The sequence below is a fragment of the Chroicocephalus ridibundus genome, chromosome 1 (genome assembly GCF_963924245.1).
Source record: "Chroicocephalus ridibundus chromosome 1, bChrRid1.1, whole genome shotgun sequence".
In the NCBI taxonomy this organism is placed as follows: Eukaryota; Metazoa; Chordata; class Aves; order Charadriiformes; family Laridae; genus Chroicocephalus; species Chroicocephalus ridibundus.
In genome coordinates this window covers 76,235,259-76,252,316 of record NC_086284.1, presented here as the reverse complement: position 1 = coordinate 76,252,316, position 17,058 = coordinate 76,235,259, and the positions used below count along the sequence as shown (strand labels likewise).

General features: G+C 43.2%; 1 protein-coding gene across 1 annotated transcript; it reads right to left on the bottom strand.

The window, feature by feature from the left end:
• NIPA1 (NIPA magnesium transporter 1) lies at positions 1 to 15,595 on the bottom strand. The gene is given in 9 exon segments (XM_063340179.1): positions 1 to 5,306; positions 6,589 to 6,749; positions 7,988 to 8,078; positions 11,948 to 11,995; positions 15,215 to 15,380; positions 15,382 to 15,447; positions 15,450 to 15,530; positions 15,532 to 15,552; positions 15,554 to 15,595. Coding segments are annotated over 9 exon segments (1,188 nt in total). The 3' UTR covers positions 1 to 4,794.
• Between the last annotated feature and the right edge of the window lie 1,463 nt (positions 15,596 to 17,058).

The following is a 17,058-nucleotide window of genomic DNA, read 5'->3' as shown; positions in this document are numbered from 1 at the left end:
TTAAAACAATACAGGTTAATAAATAGATTAGTTATCAGAAAACTTAATAAATAGCCTTTTATAATTTACACAAGGCAAATACAACATGCCTATAACTATTTCTTAAAAAGCAAAGAGAGTAAGCTTGACTTGTAAGCCATTAACAAATCTATATATACATTATTTGGAAGCTAATAAAATAAACCATTTTTATGTAATCTGTAGTAACTATATTGCAATAGCATTGAAGCAACCAAACCTGACACTGTTATGTTTGTTGCCATCCACCTTTTCCCCATATCGCATTAGAACTATTTTTTACATTCCAGGAAAAAAAAAAAGTAGTCATTAAAAAAAAAAAAAAAAAAGAATGTTCCACAGTTGAAAAAGGATTTAACTTAAAAATATCCCTTTTGTGTAATATTTTCCACTCTGTAGAGCGACTGTCAAGGGAAGGGAGGGAGGGGGGGCAGAACACAACAAAAACCCATAAAAAATTATTTGCAGCTTTTAAAAAAAAGATTTCTTAATCCATAACATTTCAACTGTGCTGTCTGAAACACTTGGGCAGTAGTAATAATAACTGTTGACATCGTTGGTGCCTAACATGGTGCACGCTAAATTTATGCGTCACTTAAGCCCATATTCAATAGCACCAAAGAATTATTACAAAGATTAATCTCCGTAAAGAAAACAGGTGATAGATAAACATTTGAGAACATTTGATTTAACAGCAAAACTTCAGCAGTTACACCATCTCAAGACAACTGACAAAGATCTGTAGAATCCTTGGTGGTTTATATTTATGAAACAAGAAGGTGAGAAGGGTGGAACACGCAACAACGGCCCATTTTAAGCACCCCATATTTAATAACCCCAAATCTTTCTTCAAATAGAAATCCTCTATTTTTAAATAAAAAGGAAAGCTAAACCTCAGATTCTAGTATTTCAACAAATAAAATCCAGTGTTTTCATTTTTCAGTGCTAGTTACTTCAGAAAAATACGTAAGTTCAATATAAACTGAGATTATTAATAGGAAGCCTCAGTTGTCAAACTGTGATATAACAGGTTCTTATTAATGTTAGTTGCAGCTCACTAATAAATAGGCTCTATTTACACATACAGAGTCCTGGAAAGTCAATACAGCAGATAACTTGTTTAGATATTTTTCTTTTTTTACAGAATTATTTAAGGTGTATCAAATTTTTTTTTGGTTGTATCAAAAAGGTTTCTATTCTCCTACTGAATACTTGAGGGATTCTTGTGTTTGACACCTAATAAAGATCGTGACTGACACATGTAAATCCTCCATACACTGAAGGGATAATGATCAAAGAGCTGTCTTCAAGTGAGTACCAAGGAAATGTGTTTGACAAGTATAATAGAAGCCAGACATACAGTGTGAAACACCTTTCAGATGGATTTGAGTTTCATTCAAATGCATCCCACCACTGTAACGAGTCCACTTTTTGTTCGTGTAGCCTCTCCCGCGTCTACTTTGGAATCAGAACCGAAGTCATCTGGCTCGTAGCTATCGATAGATGTTATGCAAAGAGAAGGTGAAAAGGGCAGACCCATGAGGGACACCAAAGCTCAGGAGACAACTATGCACACTTGCTCCCTGAGATGATGGAATTCAAATATCTGTCTTATTCAAAGTGCTTACTTGTCAAAGGGGTGGGAAAAAAAAGAAAAAAGAGGGAATGGCTAAAATGCAAATTCAACAGTGCCTCCTTTTAGATCAGAAAAGCAATGGGTCTAAAAAAGGCAGAACACCTAGAACGAGGAGGGCGTGGGATGGTGGGGGGAAGAACCATACCAACAGTGACAACATAAAATGTTAATACATTTCTAAAGTTAGAACTGAACTAGATCCAGGTACAGCAGAACTGCTGCATACTGAATACAGTAGCAAAAATAAAGGTTTCCATTATTTAGCATTCATGATGTAAAAGGCTGCAGATAAAAATGATGTGCAAGGCCACGAGAATTTCTTTCACTTTATGTGCTGGCTTTTGACATCTCTGTTTTAAACTACAAGGTTAACTAGGCATCTCTAGAAAGCTCATCACAGATGAGGAGCAGCTGGGGAAGAAGAGAAGAAACCTATGCAGACATGTACTAGCTGTGAAGATGGTTGGAGGACCACAGAACACAGCTGCTACTTTATTCTTACTCTGCATAGTGAGTGCTTATCAAGTCAACTTGTGTGTGTGGTGCAGGAAACGGCAAGGTTTAGACAGGGCAGTCAAATTTTTCTAGATCTAATGTTTACTAATAATTTGCATATGCACCTAACATATTAGGATAGGCACTTTCTAAATAAATAGGAATGAATTTTAGAACAAAACAAGACAAAAAAATATGGCCAGAAGAGGACTAAGATGAGACCCCAATCATTTCCATTTTAACCTAAAGATTTTCACAGAAGTCTTCAGAGATTAAAGGCTAGTACAAAACCAACATGCAACTCATGAACTCTGAACCAGAATTTTGAAAAGACAACTTGACTGCTTCAGAAAACAGCTAACATTGTTTTAAAAAGTAGGTCACTACAGGTCTCATAACCTATGTACAGCTCTAGTTTTAATCAGAAAAAGGGAATTAATATGACAAAACGTAACTGTTTGCTGACAACCAAGACACCATCTTCCAATCAATAATCGACAGAGGTTAGTTTTAACCAGCTTTCATAGTCCAATTCCCCTCATCTACAATTCTCAAACTTTCTAGAAACCATACGCAATATTTGAAAATCCACGAAGATGGCCTTTTCTCTGCTAGTGCTATTTTATTTCACCAAGATACGCAATTTCTGTGCTGGTCTATAACAACCTGCATTTCTGCCAACTCAGAGTCATTCCCCCCCAGTTTGGAGTTATAAAAGAAGCTTCCAAATAACATAGTGGGTCCCTTCAGAATACTAAATCTTTAGGATTCACTGTTCATGATTATTGCTGCTATCAGAAGGGCTTGTAACATTCCTTTTAAGTGAAGGTGGAGGCTGAGTTTTAAGGTAATTCAGGTCAACAAAAAACGTCATGAGAGTGGACAGTATTACTCCCCATTAATCAACATCCGCATTCCTGCCAGCCAGCCCCAAAGCTACATTCATGATTTCTTGATAAAGCGTCAGGGACTTTTTTCAAATGCTGTCTCGTAATCACATTGGGTATTGTTGTTTGTTTCAAGAGATGTTCTGAACTAGAGATGTTGAGTTCCACCGTACCTTTCCTTTTTTGTACTTAAATGGAAACCAACATTCATTAATTTTCAAGCTTTCCTTAGAAGTTTTTGACTCATGATGTTTTAATTACCAAATATAAGTACAACATGAAAATTAACTGTTTCTGTCTTTGACACAGCAGTATTCTCTAAATGGTTTAAACTGAACAGTTCAGAATCATTCCAATCTTAAAAGCTTAAGGTTATTGTAGTACTTGTCAAAATATTATTGCTGAACTGTTCACATAGGTCTGTAAATTACTGGATCTGAATGTATATCCCTGTTAGTTATCTGAAACTCAGCTCTCTGAATGCCTGTGCTTTTTCAGTCTTAAACCTCATTTTCCCACTTTACAAGAGGATCAAACCGTCTTTGTTTGAGCTATGACAAATCTCATTGCTCTTCTCTCTCTTACATTTCTTTTTTTTGTGGTCGCTGCTTATTAGCCACTTCACAAAATGGTTTCCTGTACGTAGTCACTTAACTAGAATACAAGTATGCTGGACTGCTTTAAACAGTCCTCTCATAGATTACCTCTTCCTATTAGGACTGTGGGTTTTTCAGAAGCTGTCAAGGCATCTGAGGGTTTCAGTTCAGGTTTGCAAATTCTTCCAAAAACATATAGCTCCTTCTGGATGCTTTACCTGTTTAGAATTTGAATACAATCCAATATTATAGAGAGTGAAATTGAATTATTAAGCCAGTATAGGCCATCTGAAACAGATACATTCACATGTATGCAGTATTTTTGGATTACAAAGGCACTGAAATAGTTCTGAGCTGCTTACAAGTAAGCCACCGTATAGGCAATGAGTCTGTGCATCATTTCCACATCCTTCACAGTCTTGCTGTCTGCTCCCAAATAAAAACTCTCAGATGAATGCAGTATGTCTTAATGCACGTAAGTTACAAAGAAAAATGCATACCTGGACACTACCATCAGCTGATAAGTAATTAGTGAAAGATTTTTAAGGGTCCACTGCTCTGTATAAAGAATTCAATTTAAAACTCCCCAGTGTCTTCACCGCATGGCAGACCAAGTTGCCGAGACAGTCTCTAAAAAGGACAAATCTGCAGTCTGTGGGTCAACCAACATTTGTCTCAGAATTCACAGCCTTGACGGTGAACACATTGCTATATTAAGATTAACAAATTGTTCCACTCACTTTTCCCCCCCCATATTTTAAGGTATACGTCACTCATGAAAGGTGTCAGATTGAGTGCATTAGAAACTGATGTTCTCTGCCCACAGAAACAGTACCTCAAAAGCCACAAAACAAGCTTTCACACACAGGTCTGTCAGAACATCCCCCGATCTTTTCTGATGGATTACCTTTTACAATAAGGAAATACATCGGTCTCTATGCTCACTCAATCAGTGGTTCCAATTAAGGTCATGTATTGTGTTGACTGGGGTACATGGACAACTGTTCCTTTGAAACTGGATGGAGGCCTCCAATTCATTTCACGTAGGCCACCAAATCGTCAGAGGGTGACTACCAACCTGAATCATAATTGAATCAGTGACCTAGAAATGAAAGGCTCTGCGTCCTTCCCTGAGCCATCCAGTTTCCCCTCAAAAAATATTTTAATCTGTCTTCATGTTAGGTTTATTTAAATCCCCGATATTGAAGTTGAATTCCTTGAAGACTTGTATAAGAACAATTCCAATAGATACTGTGGTGAATCCACAAGCCATTCCCAAGAAATCTACCACTCCTACATTACTCCATTCCCTGAAAAGGATGGCTGAAGCCAACAGGACTAGGGTGGTAAACACAACGTAGTAGATGGCACCAAACACAGAGGAGTCGAAACATTCCAGTGCCTTATTGATGTATCTGAACTGAATGATAATGCTACATCCTAATACTGCCAGAAGGACCAGACAGAGGTACAGAGCCCTTTGACTCGAGGGGTTATTGTGAAAGATATCTTGAGCAGCCAGCCCAATGCCTTTTGTGCTGGGAACAGTGAAACTGCCCAGCAGAGAGCAAATACTGATGTAAACCATGATATTAGTAGGTCCATGAGCTGGAGCTATCCAGAAGATAAGCAGGAGAAGCATTAGCAGCACTATGCAGAGATAACCCACGAAAACTGGAAAACAAAAACAAGATAATAGCAAGGTGAGAACTCTTGGTCTTCGAAGGATTTTAGCAGGCAAATCATGTCATACCAGTGAACTTCACGTATACATCATGATTAAGACTTGCTTTTAGAGATGAGGGGGGCATATGCAACTGATGATGTAGCCATGTTCTTGATGTAAAACAAATCATCATGTAGTAAGATATACACTGTTGCACATTTGAACTGGATTTAAGATGGCTTTTTTTTTCTTTTAATTCTCTCTTCCATCAGGATTATACTCCTTAAAGTCCCCTGTGACAGACAGCAGTGATAACACCTCATTCATAACCAGTTCTATAAAGCATGGTGTGTGGATCCAGCAGAGGGCTTAAACATAAAGTTAGATCCCATTAAGGTGAGTAGGGAGAGCTGGAAGATCTGGGAGGCTGTATCATTTACATTACAGCATCAGGACACAGGTTGGACTGGTGAAAAGCATTTCATGCTTTACAGCTTTAAACAAATATATTTCCAATTCATTCTGGTCAGGTTGAAATGGTAAATTTAAACCAGGGTATTTGTTTTCTGTTCTTGGTTTGCAAATTTTTTGGATAGCTGCTGTTATTAGGCTTGAGTTCCTCTCACTTAAAGCAATTAAAGAAAATAACAATAGTTGGCCGTTTAGCTCTTATGCAAGAAAAACAGAAGTGGGTCTGGCACTTACTACCACTAGTACGTGTCCTCCAGGACATTCTCTGTGAGAAAGAGCAAGCATTTCAGCACACGTCTCAACAGTGTATTTCTACACACCTTTATTGTGCAAAGCAATCTGCTTGGAACATAACTGGTATCTAGTATAAACTTTTAATTAAAAAAATTTAATAAATAAAATATTTAATAAAATTTTAATAGAACAGAAGACAATCAGCATTTTTTTGTTTTGTATAAAACAACTTAAATTGAGATCCTAGAATCATACCTTTCATCTCTAGGTAGCAAGATATACTTTTTCATCACTTTAGAAAATTACAAGTTCAAACTGCCATCGTTCTGGGTTTACTGTGCAGGATAATGTTTTCAAAAGCATTCGCATTTTCCTTTCTGCACACATGTATCAACAAATCTGTCAAGCTCCAAGTACAGCAAGTCACAGTTTTACCACACACAAGCTGTACTGGTTTGCCTCTGTCACGTCATGGTTTCTTCAGAAGTCAATTTTCCTACCTGATGGAAGCGGTAAGCCTCTTCCTCCTGCGTGCTCTTGATCAATCCCACAAAATCATTATGAGTTAATAAAAGAACAAAGTACCTGGATTTGTAAGCTTCTCTTCAAGTTCAGCCTGAGTCGTTACACTCTCGGACTTTGGGGAATGGATGATGAGAACAACAGACCCAGCGCAGCTCAGCAAACACCCCAGCTTGCCAAGAATGTTCAGTTTTTCTTTCAGTAAGTAAGATGCTAAAATGGACCTTTCACAAAGGGGAAGAAAATTAAAAGTTTGACTACATCCTGTTAATAATGCTCCAGCAGTGATGTGCCACATGAATTTCCCTCTTAAAGGAATAGTACCAAATGTTGGTGGATCCTCAAAATGCATTTCTGACTTATCTTAGGAAAGATTCATCCAGTCTCAGTCTTACTCAATCCTTGATGTTTCATCTCAGGAAAAAAACCCCAAAACAAACAACAAAAAACCCAACCACAACACCCCAAAAACTCCGCCACATCACCACCTCCAAAAAAACCCAAACCCCCCAAAACAGGCATCTGACACCCGAGGCAGGTATCTACCCGTTAGCAATCTGGTGAGCTGTCATGAAGCCCCATTTTATAGGTGCCACGCAGTCATGGGATAAAAGTGGCCTTTGGTTACAAAGATCACAGGGTTCAGCTCAGACACGTAGCTGACCAAAACACACAAAATTATGTGGCCTAGGATAACATAATAGCTGTGCTTCATAGAGTACAAAACTAAAGACAGACAAGAAACCCATACAAAGCAATTTACACTCTGTAGTAGATGACCAGTGCAGTCAGAGACACAACTCAGCGGACAACAGTAGGCAACAGAAAAATCTTGAAGCAATGCCTAGCTTTGTTTTTAAATAATTGTACTTTTTCACTGCAGCAGTTACACAATTGTAGTTTAACTATTCACAAAACAGTCGCATATTAAACTCCTTTTAGGAACACTCACTGCCTTTTCTGTTTCCCGCCCTCCCCCCCCCCGCCATGAACATTCAAGAAGCTGTGGGTATGCATATGCAGGGGACTCCCTCGCTTCAGGAAATGGGGCCAAATGCAATTAAATGAAAATCAGCATTGAAACCCACATGTGGGCTGTGGATAGCAGGGGAGAGAAAGAATGTGAGACAAAAGGAAAGATCCACATAGTAAGGGAACTGTGAATAAGAGAATAGGCAGAAGTGTCTGGAATAATCACAGTGAAGGGAGAAAAAAAAAAAGAAAAAAAGAGATTTTTGTCTGTTCCCGATCATAGTGATAGTTAAAGCAGAAGATACTCAGGAACCCTTTCTTCACCACTGCCTCACCTCCGTCGCCTCCACACTTTGCTGGTGAAAACAGGAATAGGTGACGTTGTAACCCATCGTTAACACTCATAAGCCTTCAGTGATCACTGAGTCTATCTGACATTTTATTAAGTAGTAACAACATTCAGATAAGAACAAGAAAAGCAAACTCTTACCCAAATGGAACACCAAGAGCTCCCAAGGGCGTCACTAGCACAGTTGGGACTGCAGTGTAGGCCAAGAAATTCCCTATTTGACCCAGAGCCACTGTCAAGAGAACCAGAAATAAGCCTTTAAATCCCTTTGTAAAAAGAAGTAATGAAAACTTACCCAATACTGTTTGGGAAAGACTGGAAAACAGATGTTACAGATTTGCTTAGTTCTGTTGATTTTGCACGTAAACAAAATGGCTGGAATTTTTCTGTATTTTTAAATTATTTTTTAATACAGGATTTATATCTGCCACACATGAAGATGCAAGAGCGCATAGTAAATCTGATTTGTGACTTCTCTTAGTTGCATATAAATAAGACTATGAATTAGAAACACTCATGGATTACACTCAAATATTCATACGAAGAGGGCTAAAAGTATATATAACCCATGATTTCTGCTTTAGAACGCGCATACATGTAACACTATTGCGCTTGATTATAGTTCCTAACAACAGTGCTGCTTTTTGTGGGGAAAATAAGGACAGTGCTGAGGAAAGGAATCTAACAATGAAATACTAAGCACATGCATAAAGGCTCTTCAATATATAGCAGATCGCAATAAATTATCACAACGCTATATAATATTAAAAGTAATTCCTGACCGCTATAAAAAGAAGTCACAATAACAGCCTCACAATCTTGGTTTTTTCTTTCCCCCAATAAAAGCAAATTCCAAGATGTGCCACCCTATTGCACATCACAGCTGCGATAAACAGTTCATGCGGTCAAGTTTTCAGTTAAAAAAGAAAAACTGGATGGTTTCGCAAGTGCTGGCAAGTTTATAGTAGATCAACATGATGCTTGCATAGTTACAGGGTCTGTGGCAACTGGCAAGAACCTTGAGATTGAACAGAAATTACACACAGCTTAAATTTCCAGTTGATTTTAAGAACCATTATCAGCATTTAAAAACATTTCAGGAATCCAGGCTGTCTTTATGCTCAGGCTGGCATTGCCTTTGACTATCAAATATCATTACCATCATCCAGTTCTTTACATCTGCAAAACACTGTGCAAACATTAATTAATTTACCAAATTAGCTCACATTATCAGTAGAGCTGAAGACCTGTGTAACCTACAGGAAACAACGAAGGAGACAAACAAACTTAAAAAACTGCAGAGTGTGGCAAAATTATACTAATTCAATTCACTGCGGCTTTCTCTAAGTGCGGGAGTGAGCCAGAAAAGTTAATGAGCAGCATTTCTAGAGCCCAAGAGTCAGTGATGGTCTCCCTGCCCCTGGGAACTGAGTAACTCAACTACCCGCCTCGGGCTTGATTTCCAGCAGATGTATGTAGCAACTTTGGCATTATCTTCAAGGCATCCCAAAGCACTGGGCCAGATCTTGCACGGAGGACGGAGCACAGCCGGCACACCGTGTTTCTGCAGATTACATACATTTCCAAGTGACTCTGACAAAAGGTTGCTTTTTTTGGAGGTCAGGTGCCTTAACTTTCTGTTGGAAGAACCCTAACAGATGGCACCAACACCATAAATTAGGTCTCTGAAGCTTCAGTCAAACTGCACACATTGTAAGGCAACTGAACTTATCAGAGGTTTTCAGTATCACCATGGAGTAATAGTAACAGTCTCTTACCACCACCACCAACAGACCAGGACTAATTAAGACCAATTTAAAAAAAATATTTCAGTAACTGTTACCATCTATCTGATGTTGAGGACCTTTGCTGCCACCCTATCCAGTCCTCTCTGCAGAGAAATTCCTCTCCAGATACATTAATGCTGTAAATCAAGACATGGCTTCAGTAAATGCAGACACGGTTTCAGTTCTTGAAGGCACACCAAGCTCTAAACTTGCTAAAGGAGTACCGATATCCCCGAAGTTATGGCAACGCAAAACTTGATGCACACTGACACGTCTACATTAGCAAGAGGACCAGGAGTAGATGCATACAGCAGAAGATGCCTGCTCTGTGCATGTCAGGGGTTTTATTTCAGACTAGCTTCAGCCTGCTCCCACAGACTGAAAGTCTGTTTGCAGCTTGTGTGCATTAGGCGTGTTCCTAGAGTGCATCTTCCAACCTAGCTTCATCTTAAAGTCCAGTTCAGAAGCAGCTCCAACAATGCTCCACAATGTGAAATAAAGCCCAATCCATGGAGACAAACAAAGAGATTCGCTTCACAAGTGCGTTCCCCATCTGCAATAACATAGATGTATCCACTATAAAAGCCAGCCACATCCACGCTGCTATCAAAACCTGCACAGAAACTAATTAATTAGCCAATTAATTAGTTTAATGCTCATTGGAATACCTGCACGCATGCTGCAATCACTCTTTTGGCTAGAGTGTAAGAAAAAAGTCCCTTAGCAGAACCTGTGGGCCTTCCTCGGAAGTCTCCAGTCCTGCAGCGGATCCCAAGGCCCCACACGGGTTAGGCAGTGTTGTGCTGAGTCAGCACGCCAACACCAAAATGCTTGTTCACCATCTGAACAAATATTGTGGAAACAAGTTGACAGAGTTTATGTGGGGTTTGTTAGTCATCCAAACTCCAAAATCCCTACTTGAGAAAATGATGTCAGCTGTTATCATTTCACCCAGATAACCGGGGATATTGCTAACTCCCCAAACGTCACCTTTCTCTGCATCCCAGAGATGTCTGCCTGGCCCTCGCTATTGCTGTTTGTGACTCCATTGCAATTCTGAATCTATAATATCCTTAAGCAATTCTTCCCGTGGTTCCTTTGTAAACTTACTGAGGCTTTGTTTTGAAATACCTGCACCGAGCTACTGGACAAAAGCCAACTGATACCATTCCCTTCAGCTATTTTGCCTTCATTCAATTCAGTCAGCTCTTTTAAGCATGAAATCGCTTTCTCTGATTCACCAAGATAAACTCCTGTAATAAAACCTCTCTTATTTTAACTCCTTCTGCTTGGAGATTCAAGACAGGAGCCTCACAAGCGATAACAGTGATTAATGCACAGATTTATTGGTACTTAGGCAGTAGTGATCCTGGCAGAGGAAGCTGACAAAGAACTACTTAAACTCAGGTTAAATTAGCTGAGGACTTTCCTCTGAAGCTCTGTTGGCTTCTACACTTGCTGTGAACTTTGTCCTTCAAGAGATCTATCAGTTTCCATTTCTTTTGCACAGCTTGAAGACAACAAAAACAGCGACCTACCTCACTGCCGTGAAACAAGGGGCACAACTGGACTCCTATAGTTCTCAGAAACAGCATCAGAACATTTCCAAATAATTCACAAAAGGCTGGACGGAAGTCTTAAAGTGGGGTATGATTTTAAACTCGTGGGTAGAACTAGGCCTGAACTGCAAGAGGAGAAAGCTAACTGCTCCCCCTGCTCTGGATTCACATCAGAGAGTGAACTTGGCCTAAGCAGAGTTTACGAAGATACCAAGAGCAAAATTACACTGATCTCCTATCAGCACCACGCAAGGCTTCCCATTAATCTTGTAGATTAAAAGCAAAACTGAAACTGTATCTGTCAAACTAGAAATCAAAAAGGATTTTTTTTTTTTAATTGAGGCTGGCTAAGTGCTTTCTGATCTAAAAAATAACATGTCCTCAATGAGCCCTTTTGTGCAGAATGACAATTTCTTATTCAGCTTTGACTTTTATTAAAAACCGAGCGGAGCAGCGCAATCCAGAGACACAAACCGTGCAGGAGCCCAGAGTCAGAGCAGCACGTGGCTCCCAAGGGCTGCAAGTACCAAGCGGTTTGGAAATCTGGAAAGATGTCTGACTTGGGATTGTCCCAGCTCTTCGCCTTCTCAAACACTGAGAGTTTACTAAAGGTGGGATATTTCTGAGGGATGCGAGCTTCCTGGTAAGTGAGCGTGAGATTCAAGACGAGAACCCAGATTTCATGATGTCTCATTTCACCATCTAACCGCAACTTCTCCCTTCAAAAAAAAAATCAAACCTTTTAAGATACTTACTTGCAATAGTGCCAGACCACCATACTATATCTGTTAAGTACGAAGTACCTGAAAGAGGAAGTATAGGAAGATGTATTAGAAAAATACGAAATCGCAATATTGGAATTACAAAATAGAACTATTTCAACAGTCTCAACTATTAAGGACCTTCATCTTAACCCTGTTCTTCAAGGCAACTGAGTGGGAGGAAAACAAGAGAGAAGGTGCTGGATTTGGCCTAAGTGTCCAAGCTGGACCTTAAAACAACATATTCATCAGAAGTTCTGTTTCCAGTGAAGTACCTATGGGACGCTAACACTGTGTTACTTAGAAGAGCATCCAAAATGTCACCAAACGCGTCTGAGGGTGACAATGAAACATACACGTTAGAACCACTACTAGGAGAATGGGAAACCTATGGAAACAAAACATAATTTGGATGAATTAGTTTGCTAATATAGCCTCAATGAAATTGCATTGGAGAAATTCTAGCAGAGAAATTGTTTTGGCACGCAGTTTTGGCAGTACCATAGCATGGACTGATCCTCCTGCATTTGAGCATTGGAAAGTGCTACAGCCGAAGCCTCTGAATTCCCGACATACCGTCACGTTTCAAAGAGAGGAGTAAAAACTCGGGGTTGTCCCTTAATGTCTCCTAAACTCAAGGGTGGTTATTTTCATTGTCAGATTAGAGGCTCTTGGCATTGGGATGCGCCAGCGGAGCCTGGGCACCACTTTTTATCAGTTCTGCTTCTGTACAACATCAAGGCTAACGACTGCTTACTAAACTAAAGCCTGGCCTCTGCTGAGCATGACCTTGCCATCACGTTTTGCTCTCACGTTCTGCTCCTCTTTCTAGCAATTCAGCTCCGCATTTATTTGGGAAGATGCTCTCTCAAGACCTGCTGGAGCAATAGCCAATATTGTACCCACTCTGAAATCCCAAGCAAAAGAAAAACACAGTAATCTATAACTCTAGAGGCATATAAAATATTAAGCGCTTGGAAATCACACTATATAGTTGAAATGAGATGGAAAATGACTAATGAAAATGGCCAGCTTTAGAGTGGGTGTAATCGTTTTTTTAGGCTTTTGTTATTGCATATAAAATAAAAACACTGTTGGGGGCACAAATTATAGAAAATATTGACTCAAGTAAGATAACTTTGCAAAATATTTGTCACCCACTGCTGTTTCTAACTAAGCAAAGATTACTAATTGCATCGATACTATATTATTGATTCAATAGAGAAGACAGAAAAGACTTGAAGTGCCTCCTTGTTAATTATACAAAACCTACTGAAGCCAATGGAAAAAAGACATCATCCGACACTGACGATCTCTGGCTTGCAGCTCCAACTGCTAGATTCAAGGCAGAACCGCACTGCTCTACAGTGTTAGATAGAGAGAAACCCCAGGTATTTACCTGGGTGTCTCCAAACTGAGCATGGCAATAGGAAATACTGCGGATCACTAGGTAAGACACATAAATAAACATCCGTAATATCTTCCAAACAGGATATTTTTGAGCTGCCAGTGCTGAGAAGGCAGGCACACACCCAGCACCCCCTTAACCCAGTGCTCCACTGAAAGCTCTTCAGGAGTAATTAGACCCAGCTATACTGCAAAATGGAAACTTCTCCAACTGCCTTGGGATGGAAAGTTATTCCTTGTGTTTTCTCATTGTTTCCCTTACAAAAAAAAAATAAAAAAAAAATTCATCTTTATGATGCAAACATGATCTCTCTGTGGACAATAAAAATGGATTACAGCCATCTTGGAAGGAAAGGGAGACTACGCTTGCAAAACAGTAGTTTGTCTGAGGCCCTTAACCATAAGGTCACTGCAGAAAAGGCAAAATAAACTTGTTGGATCAGGCTGCCAGCTGGTAGTAACATGGTTGCAAGCTCACCCTGCTCCGCTGCATCCCCCCTGAACATGCTAGATGCAGCAGGCAGTGGAACGGCACTGCTGCTCTAATGCTAATCATCTCAAATACATGTATGTGTACACCTATAGTGACATACACGCATGGATACAGAGAAAATCCCTAGCACATCCTGGTCATTAAAAAGGGTCTTGCATAAGAAAGAGTTCCCAGAAGTTATCGACACACACTCACACACACAGATACCGTCATCTGCAAAACAAATGGCTATTGACCACAGAAATACAATTAAAAGGTCTCATGCAACCCACGTTTACAACTTTCCCCTCACAGAAACGCAAGATTAAGAACAAATAAATGTATCGCATTTTCCTATATTCAGAGCATCAAAATGCAACTACCAAATGCTGCCCGGAGGCTGCATGCTTTGGGGAGCTCCAATTTCAGAATAAAATACAGAAAATCTTCATACTCTGTGAATTTACAGCTTTGTTTCGGTTAAACTGTCTAGACAGCACAGTCAGTTCCTGAATGCGCTCATCTCAGAGAACAATAATGAGGTATGGGATTTCATTAGGAAAAATAAAAGAAAGAAATGATTTCATGTTCCTGGTGTGCTTTTCTTCTCCACAAAAGGAAACCACCACGTGACTGATGTAACTTGTCGCGTCTGTCCATGGAAGAGCGAGAATTAAACAAGTGACAAGACCTGCCGGTGCTGTTCATGGCAAGAAACTCCACGGGCCGGAGAAACGGATAGAAAAATCCCACAAGTATGTGAAAATACCGCAAGAGAAACCTTATGCACGGACGCGCGCAGGAGTTGCCAGCGGCGTGTTCCAGTGTGACAGCAGACCCGCGCGCAGGCCGAACGCGGGGAAGCTGTTGCTGATGACAACGCTGAATATAGCCCCATTGCTCCCCACCTGCCGTCCCTCCTCGCTGATTTATCTCCTCCCGCACGCCGCGCTCCCGTCGTCCACCTCCCATGTCAAACACGCTTCAGGTGACAAACTAAGGCCGCCTCCCCCCGTTCAGCCGCCTGGAAGGTGTCCCCCGCTCCAGGCGACACCGTCACCTCCCCAAGCAGAGGGTCTACCAAGGCCCGGGGGTGCCTGTCCTCCCCGCGACACCCCAAACCCTCCCACCCACACGCACCGCGCCCGGGCCGGCCGCCGCCGCAGCGCGGGGTCCGCGGGGGAGAGGGGCGGGAGCGGCGCCGGGGGAGGCCGGGCTGCTGCCGGAGCTGGGGGACCCGTCCCGCACGGCGCCGGGAGCGATGCTCCGGAGACCGGGGAGGTGTTACGGGAGGGGAGAGGGAGGATGGGAAGGCCCGGGGTCGGAGGCGGGGGAGAAGCGCTCCCGCCCGCCGCCGCGACCGCAGCGGCGGGGGCCCCTACCTCGCCCGCGGGCCCGCACGATCCCCTTCTTCTGCAGGACGAAGGTGGAGCCGTTCACCAGGCTGGAGACCACGGCCACGCTCAAGCCCAGCGACACGGCGGCGGGGCCGGGGCTCTGCGCTGCCCCATCGCCCGCTGCCGCACCCACCGCCATCCGCATCGCCCCCGCCGACAGCTGCTGGCACGGCGGCGGCGGCTGACCGGGCCCAGCGCACCCGGCAGCGGCTTCTGGTCCCGGGACCCGCCCCGCCCTGCGCTGCGCCGCGCCGCGCCGTGCTGCGCGGCCCGCCCCGTCGGGGGGCGGCTCCGGGGCGGGCGGCGGCGGCAGCCGCGGCTCCTTGGCGCCCGTCCCGCGCGGGGACGGCAGCAGGATGACGTCATGACAGTGGCATTGCTCTCCCTTCACCCCACCCCAACCGCCGCTCTGACGTCACGGCTTTTGTGCCGCCGCGGATGGGGGGGGGGGGGGGGGTCGAGGCGGCAGCGGGCAGAGAGGTGCCGTGCCGGCCCCGCTCCACGGCCGCGGCTGGCGGCGTTTTGGGGCGCGGGCGGGGGGGTCCCCGGCGGGGGGAAACACGGAGGGGAAGCTGCGGGGCCCGCCGGAGGGAGCTGCGAGCGCCCGTGGGCAGAGGGGCGCGGGAGGACGGGCGGGGGGATGCGGGAGGATGTTCAGAGGGATGCGGGAGGACAGGGATGCAGGAGGACAGAGGGATGCGGGAAGATGTGCAGAGGGATGCGGGAGGACGGGGGATGCAGGAGGATGTTCAGAGGGAAGCTGGAGGACAGAGGGATGCGGGAGGACAGGGGGATGTGGGAAGATGTGCAGAGGGATGCGGGAGGTCGGGGGGGATGCAGGAGCATGTTCAGAGGGAAGCTGGAGGACAGAGGGATGCGGGAGGACAGGGGGATGTGGGAATATGTGCAGAGGGATGCGGGAGGACGGGGGGGATGCAGGAGCATGTTCAGAGGGAAGCTGGAGGACAGAGGGATGCGGGAGGATAAGGGGATGCAAGAAGATGTGCGGAAGGACGTGGTTTGCGGGAGGACAGAGGGAGCCTGGCCAGGGTTTCTGGTGTGGGAGCAGCCCTGCTTTTCAGCGCTCTCACTTTTCCCTTGGGGTTTTTAAAATTTGTGTCAGCTCCCTAGTCCGGCCGAGAGCACGGTGTGTTGCAGTGGCAGGGCAGAAGCAAGCCGAAGGCCAGGCGGGGGCTTGAGGCCACCGTTGAGGCCCCCACCTGTGGCCTGGAGCTGCAGCTCCATCCACCCTGCCACCGGCTGGGTCAGTGTGCCAGGCAGAGCTTAGTCTCTCAAAGCATCAAGTGCTGAGCTGAAAGCAATCTTCCTCACTAGGCAGAAATATTTTGTAGTGCATATATTTCATTGCAGTTCTTACCATTCCCAGATATGTGTTGAAATAAATCAGTCCATAAATGGATTACTGTAGCAATATCCATCGAAGGAGATGGGATATCTTGACTTGGTGTAAAAGAAAAGTGGACATTTTTGTCATTCGTAACCATTGGGCATACTACGTAATGTAAATTTTAGCATTCCCAGGAGATACGAGTTTAGAGAAGAAGCAGACTCCCGAAAATGTTTCTCTTGTTAGCATATTTCTCAGTTTGCCTTACACTGCTTGAGGCAGCTGTCCTAGGAAGGCACAGGAAGGCTGCAATACTCTTTTGTTTAGGTTTAACAGCAAGAAGAGGTAACAGTTATTGCAGTGTTGCCCCTATTTTCACCTAGGTTGCTTCACCAGGTCATTGTGTAAATACTTAATGCTATGGAAGAGAGAGGATTCATCCTTGTGAGACTCACAAGACCTGCAAAATGAGAACACAGGA